This window comes from Miniopterus natalensis, chromosome 12 (genome assembly GCF_054644295.1).
Source record: "Miniopterus natalensis isolate mMinNat1 chromosome 12, mMinNat1.hap1, whole genome shotgun sequence".
Lineage (NCBI taxonomy): Eukaryota > Metazoa > Chordata > Mammalia > Chiroptera > Miniopteridae > Miniopterus > Miniopterus natalensis.
This window is the reverse complement of record NC_142092.1, coordinates 69,332,265-69,338,831: the sequence shown is the minus strand read 5'-3', so window position 1 is coordinate 69,338,831 and position 6,567 is coordinate 69,332,265. Positions and strand designations below refer to the sequence as shown.

The window sequence follows — 6,567 nt, the reverse complement described above, 5'->3', positions numbered from 1 at the left end:
TGCCTTGTCTGTTATGTAGGTTAATGAGAGCACCCGTCTCTTAGGTGGAGGCCCAGAATAGAGTTGGCACAGCAGGGCAGACCCCAGTATACTCCCCCTTTCCTCTTCCAGTGCCCCACCTCTTGTGCCCCCCATCCTCCCAGTTCTGCTCCTTGGCGGAAGAGTGAGAACTTGCTCCCACGCCAGAGCTGGACAGTGTTTACTTTGGGTCTGGGGCCTGTTGGCAGAGACACCAGGCTCCAGTGGAGGGTACACAGGCAGTGGCTCCCAGAGGAGGGCTGGCTTGAGGCCTTCAGACCCTGCCCTGGAGAAGAGGGTCATGTGGTAGGCAGAGCCCTGAGTCTGTGAGCTGGGGTAGGGGCAGGAGAGGGACTTTGCAGTCCCTTCTTCCTTCTATAAAATCTGTTCCTCGGGGCTGCTGCTATTGTATAAACATCTCTGCTGCCTCCAGGCGCCTGGTCTCCCAGCACTGACCCGGAGACAAGTTACCCCAGACTCGGAGAAGTGCTGCCAGCTTCTGGGAGGAGGCAGGCGAGGGAGGCTCCCTGAAGCAGCTGCCCAGGGCCTGGACTAGCTGTCCCTCTAGTGCTCACAACAGCATCCCAGCTGCTACCAGAGCCCGCAACACGTGGGCCAAGGAGGGCTGGCCCGGGTCAGGTGTGCATTCTGCTGCTACTGCCCCGGACTCTGCCCACCTCTCAGGGCCTCCTTGGTAAGGGCTGCTTCTCTGTCAGCCTCCGGGTTTTCGGCACCTGGCTAGGTCCCTCTCCATCTTTAAGGGTCCCCTCTGGCATCCACCTACTCCGGGAAGGCCTCCAGGATGCCAGACTGGTAGACACTCCTCCTGTCACTGTGCTCAGCGCCCTGTGTTGGGATGGGGCAGGCTGTCTGTCCCCAGCGAGAGACCGTGAACTCTCATTTCCTAGGGCTATGGCAGGCATTTTGGTCGCTCAGAGCTTTGCCCGCTTTGGCACAGGCTACCGAAATCTGGCATGGGCGCGGAGAAATAAATCATCCGGAAGGAGCACGTGGGAGGACCCAAGGCTGCACCGGCGCTAGCAGCGGGTCTGCTTGACCCGCACGCTTTGCGGGGCATCAGCGGCCGGAGGCGCCAGAAGGAGAACGACAGTGAAGTAGCCAAGGAGGGACTAGAAGCGGGTCCCTCCTGGGGGAGCGGGTGCGCAATCCGTCCAGCCAGGCGTTGGCCATAGTCTGTTCCCTTGGGGCACTCGGAGCCTCCTTTCCAGAGGCTGCCGCCGAGGCGCCACCATCTCTCTGGGTCAAGTGCCCCAGCAGTCAAAGCCAGGGGTGTCTAGCCTTGGTCTCCCGGACCATGGGGCTCCTCTCCACGAGGCCCTGGGCCAGGGTCTCCCAAACTTGTCTTCGGCCGCTCCTCCCCCCTTTCGGGGCTCAGCTCCCCGCCGGGCACAGCTCCCCGCAGGCTTCCCCTTTCCCTAAACCCTCGCCTCCTCTGCCATTGAGATGCAAATGGTTGCCAATTGTCGCTGAACCCAGCACAGCCAGAGCTGGATCCTTCCGCAGCCTAGACCAAACTTTTGGCCTCTGAAAACTTTTCGAACGAGAAATAGTCCCTAGGGCCGATCCCCGAGCCCCCGCACCTCTGCGGTCTCAACCCCGTAGGACCCGGGCTCCGGACGCGCGCCCTGGCCCGAGAAGGTGCAAAGCTGGTGGCCGCGCGCGGAGGGGCGCGGCCAGGCGGGGACGGGGGAGGGCTGCGGAGGGATCGGCGGGGGCGGGGCCCTGAGGGGCGGGACCCTGGGGGCGGGGGCGGAGAGCGCGGCCGCCTTGCACCTCACTAGTGCCTCGGCCGCGGGAGGGAACGCAGGGGCGTGGGTAGCGGGCGCCGGCTCGGCTCAGCGAAGGGACCAGCCGGGGCGCAGAGCCCGGGCCGAGTGGCCGCGAGAGCCCAACGCCAAGCGCCAGCCAAGAAGGAGAGGGCAGTAGCGGGCCTGCGCCGCCACCCGTGGGATCTCCTGGTGCGCGCGCGTGTGCGCCCGAACCCCGCCGGCCGGTGCAGGAGGCCGCCACCGGACGCAGCGGGCAGCGGGCGGGCAGGCATGCCACCGCTCCCGGCGTCCCTGCTCTGCCTGGTGCTGCTGCCCGCTCTAGGCGCACGAGGTAGGCGCCCTCCCACCGCGAGCCCGCAACTTTCCGCGCGCTGCGGAAACTTTGGCTGCGCCCTACGCGCGCGCCCCGGCTGTCTGGGAGCGGGCGGCCAGGGTGGGAAGAAAGGGGGACCGGGAGCGCTGGCGCGGGGGTGGAAGGAGGGGGAACAACCGGAGCCTGGGGCTGGGGAAGAAGGACTGACTCTCCGCCGCGCTGCCCCCCCCACCCCAGTCGGGGTGGACTCGAGCCGCCTGCTTCTGGAACCGGGTTTGAAGTCGGCTTTGAAGCCCGGCGTGGGGCGCGGGGAGTCCCCGGAGGCCCAGTCCTGGGCTCGCGCCCTTCGCTAGCTGCGCGTGGGGCTCGCCGCCGGGGCGGGTGAACTGCCTACCACTTTTCGATTTGAATCGAGTCGGTTTTGGTTTCCTGTTGCTTTGGGGGCCATTTATCTTTTTTCTTCGTCTCTGGCCCGCGCCACGGGCGGATGTTGGGGCACGGAGTGTGGGGTCCGGGGTGAGGCATTCGCCTTTATCGAGCCGCGCGGCCCGGCCGGGTTCGGGGCGTGGTGGGCAGCAGGCGTGAAATGGGCCGGGTCTACCCACCCAGTTAACAGAGTTCGCGCGAAGCCGGGGAAAGGGGCGCTGACCCAGGACCCAAGGGCCCCTGGGCTCCTGGCCACCCTGCCCCCCAATGTCCCCTCCCCACTCCAGGTCGCTACTCCTATCCTGGTTCACAGTTTGGGGGTGTGTGAAAGACTCAGCTGCTGCTGGGGGGACTTTCACATTTTGGAGTTCAAGTTTGGAAATCTTGCCGGAGTGGGGAGGGGGCGCTCATTCCTCTCTCCACTTCACTTGGAGGGGATCTCTGAGGAATCTTGTGGTGATTAATTGAGTTCCCTTAAAAATTGGAGGAAAGACTTAGCTCCCCACTTCCAGAAGTTAGGGTTCCACGTCTCTTCCCGTCCCAGCTTCCGTGAGGGGCTTAATTTACACAGCCCTGGTAAGATGGGGAGGGAGGGGCTTGATTAATTAATCTCTTCTCGGGAATGGCGTCAGATTCCTTCCAAATGGGGCATCTTCATCTTCCCTGGGTGTGTAGGGGGTGCAGCCCTGAAGATACCCAAGGGAGCCGGTATTGGGTGTCCTTGGAGGCGGGGCCAGGTCCCCAGGGTACAGTCCTGGTGCCCCAGGAGGCAGCCCTGGCACGACAATGGGCTGCTCTGATTCCTCGGCCGGCGGGCGCTTTGTTGGCGGGCGGGGCGGCTGGCCTTGCAGCTGTCGCATTTTCCCACGATCGGGGTAGCCCAGTGTGGCCACCCCCCAGCGCCGCCCCCTCGCAGAACGTGTTTGAACAGCAAGACAATCCTGGTGGCTGGATAGGGGCCCCAGCCCAGCCAGGCTCCCCAGTGAAGGTGCTGTGGGAGTGTAAAGTTTGGGATAGTGCCCAGGGCCCTCTCAGCTTTTCTCCACTGCTCTCCAGGTGGCATTTCAGGCCACTCTGCCCCACTTTGAGCATGACCTGTACACCTGCCACCTAGCCAACCTGTTCCCCCTGCCCCCCATTTCAACATTCTGGGCAGAATATTGAAGTCCCTTGGGATCATTCAAGGGCTTGCTGGGGCCTCCTGCCCCCAGCAACCCCATTCATTATACCAGCAGATGAGGTTAGGGGTGGGTGATGCTCCTTGGGGTGGGTCCTTCCCAGGGCCCACAGCTCTGGTGCCTGGGAGGCTGACCTCTCCTCTTGCCCCTCCCCAGGCCTGCGATGTTCCCAGCCCAGCGAGACCTGCTTGAATGGCGGGAAGTGTGAAGTGTTCCTCAACGGCACGGAGGCCTGTGTGTGAGTACGACTGTGCGCCCCTGCGGGACCTGTTGCTTTGTGGGAGCAGAGCCCCTGCCTCTGCAGCAGGGCGGGCAGGGACAGAACACTAGGCCATTGTCTTCTGGAGATGGCCCAGAAGGCTGGGCATAGTCACGTGCTACTTTTATTGGACAAAGTCTGGCAATTACTTAATCACCCGCAATTATGCTGCGTGTGGAGCTGGTCTGGCCTCTGGAGGTTTGAGCACTCTTTTGTGGGCTACCTCAGGCTCCTGGGGTGCTAAGTGGGAATTCCTAGTACCCGATTTCTTCCTAAAGTCCCTGAGACACAATTGACCTGCCAGGGAGGGTATCGACCATTTACAGAGAAGCCCAGTCCCCACCACCCTGCCAACCCAGGAGCACCTCTTCTGGGCAGGTGAGCATCTCCTCCAGGGAGGTGAGCACCTCCTCCAGGCAGGCTAGCACCTCCTCTAGGCAGGCCATGGCTCTCAGCAAGAAATAGATTACTTCAAAGCCAAACCCACCCTTCTTGGCCCAGCTTGCTCTTCTGGCGTCAGGTGAGGCTGGGGGATAAAAGTTGGAACCAGTCATATTGGCTGTGCCCATTTCTTCAGGTTTGGGGGTGGGTGAATGGGAAGAGCTGCTGGAAGTTTGGTTTCTGTCCTGGCATCTGCAGCTCTGATCTGTCCCCTAACTGCCTGGCCCTTCACCCTCCCAAGCCTTGGGTTCTCAGCTGTGAAATGGGCATGTGTTGGGGAGGGGGGTGCACGCCTGCAATCTGCCCGCCTAGGAGTCCCAGTCAGTCTCGGGAAGTTTTTCTTCTGTGGCAGATGCCCTTCAACTTGAAATCGTCCCTAATGGGAATAATGAGGAGGTGCTTGCTGGGTGGAGGGAGGCCCCCTCCTCCCCCTGGAGGCTTCCGAGGAAGAAGCCGCTCCCCAGCCCCGCCATCCGGCGCACCCTCATTCCAAGTGCTGAGGGCCCATTCCCTTGACAACCCTCAGCCAGTGGGCAAGCAGCCCCCTCCTCCCAGCTCCCACCCTGCCCACACTGAAGCCAATTAAGCAGGCCTGTGAGCAGTTTAATGGACAAAGCGGATTGTGTCTTTGTCAGATGCTAATGAATGCACACTACTTTTTTTTTTCTTTTTTGGGGGCCTTTTTCTCCTGCAGAAGCCTCACCGACGCTTGATGCCCTAAATCTTGTTTCCTTTCATTCAGAGACCGACAGCTGGGACTCAGTGGAAGTGCAATGGCTATTGTTGGGGGAGGCGGATTAATGCTGTGTGATTAATTATGCGTGGCTTCCCAGAATGCACAGCTCCTCCCGCCAGCCCGCTCCTGTGTTGGTGGGGGTGGTATAGTGAGAGTTTCCATGCATCTGGGGAAGGTTTGGGGAAGACAGGAGGGGTGCTGTGCTGGGGAAGGTGGGGGCAGTGTCTTCTCAGTGCCACCAGGCAGAAGGGACAGCCTGGCCCAGAGGAAGCTGAGGTCACCCTGGGCCGAAGTTTGTGCTGCATGCTGCCTGGGCCAAAAAGGGGGTGCCTTGGGATACAGGCTGCTGCATCCCCTCATTGACATCAGGATGAGACATCGGGGACAAAGCGATAGTGCAGTGTGCCCTCCCATCCCCAAGCCTGGGCTCCTTGGGAACCCTGCCAACCCAAGCCAGGCCACTGATCAGGGTGCCGGCCTTGTCTCTGCCCTGGGGACTGCTCCCCCCCCCCCCCCTTTGGCGGGAAGCCTGCCTCAGTCTGGCCTGGCAATCAGCCGAGCTCAGCCCACAGAGACCCTATTGTGCACACCCCACAGATCCACTTGGAAGATGAACGGAAGCGGCGTCCTCAGAGGCCCCACCTCTGGGCAGCACAGTATTGGAGGTGAGGGACCAGAGCAGGGTCGGGCTCCCAGCCAGGTCCAGGTGTGGAGAGGCACAGGCCCAGACTCACTGTGCAGTTTGGGGGTGTTGCGGCCATTCGGGAGCAGGGCCCGGACTCCTTCCACTTCTGGGACCTGTGCCTTCCCACTTGCCCCCATACCCCACTGTTTCCCAGAGACCCCAGGAGGTCTGCTAGTGTGGGAGAGGCCCATCTTGTGTGGCTGAAGGGGAAATTGCCCACTTTCCTTGAAGCTGCCAGGGTGCAGGCTTCCAGAGCCTGCCGACCTAGGACCCTCTGAAAATTCTTTGTGCCGGTTTGCTGGCTCCCTTATGGACAGTGCGTGGGAATCAGTGATGTGTCAGTGCCAGACATGTCAGTACCTGGTGAATCATCTGTTTCCACCCCAAAGAGGAGGAACCTTCCCCAGAAGCCACTGTCAGGTGCCTGCAGGGCTCAGGATCAGAAAAAGAGGTGCAAATGTCTTCCCAGGAAGTCCTAGCGGCCCCTGGGCCAGTCGCCAGGAGGAAAAGCTTTGCACGTCCCTGTGTATCCCTATGTGTCCCTGTGTGTGGAGCTGTCTCTGCACAGCTGCTGTGTGCTGTGGCCACAGGGGCTGTGGTGGAAGGCTGGTGGCCTGTTGGCAGGCCAAGAGAAGGTCATGGCAGCTATCTACCCTTCTCCAGCCTCTTAGCCGGCCCCCTGAGGGGGATACTGAAGTGGGCTCCTCTCTTCTTTTGTTTG

General features: G+C 61.6%; 1 protein-coding gene across 1 annotated transcript in view; it reads left to right on the top strand.

Annotated features, from left to right (window-relative positions):
• The first annotated feature begins 1,970 nt into the window (after positions 1 to 1,970).
• The window catches only part of NOTCH1 (notch receptor 1), a 44,544-nt gene continuing 39,947 nt past the window's right edge, over positions 1,971 to 6,567 (top strand). Inside the window, exons 1-2 of the mRNA XM_016211037.2 lie at positions 1,971 to 2,139; positions 3,882 to 3,963. Coding sequence (XP_016066523.2) covers positions 2,079 to 2,139; positions 3,882 to 3,963 — 143 coding nt within the window. The 5' untranslated portion in view covers positions 1,971 to 2,078. The remainder of the gene's footprint in view (positions 2,140 to 3,881; positions 3,964 to 6,567) is intronic.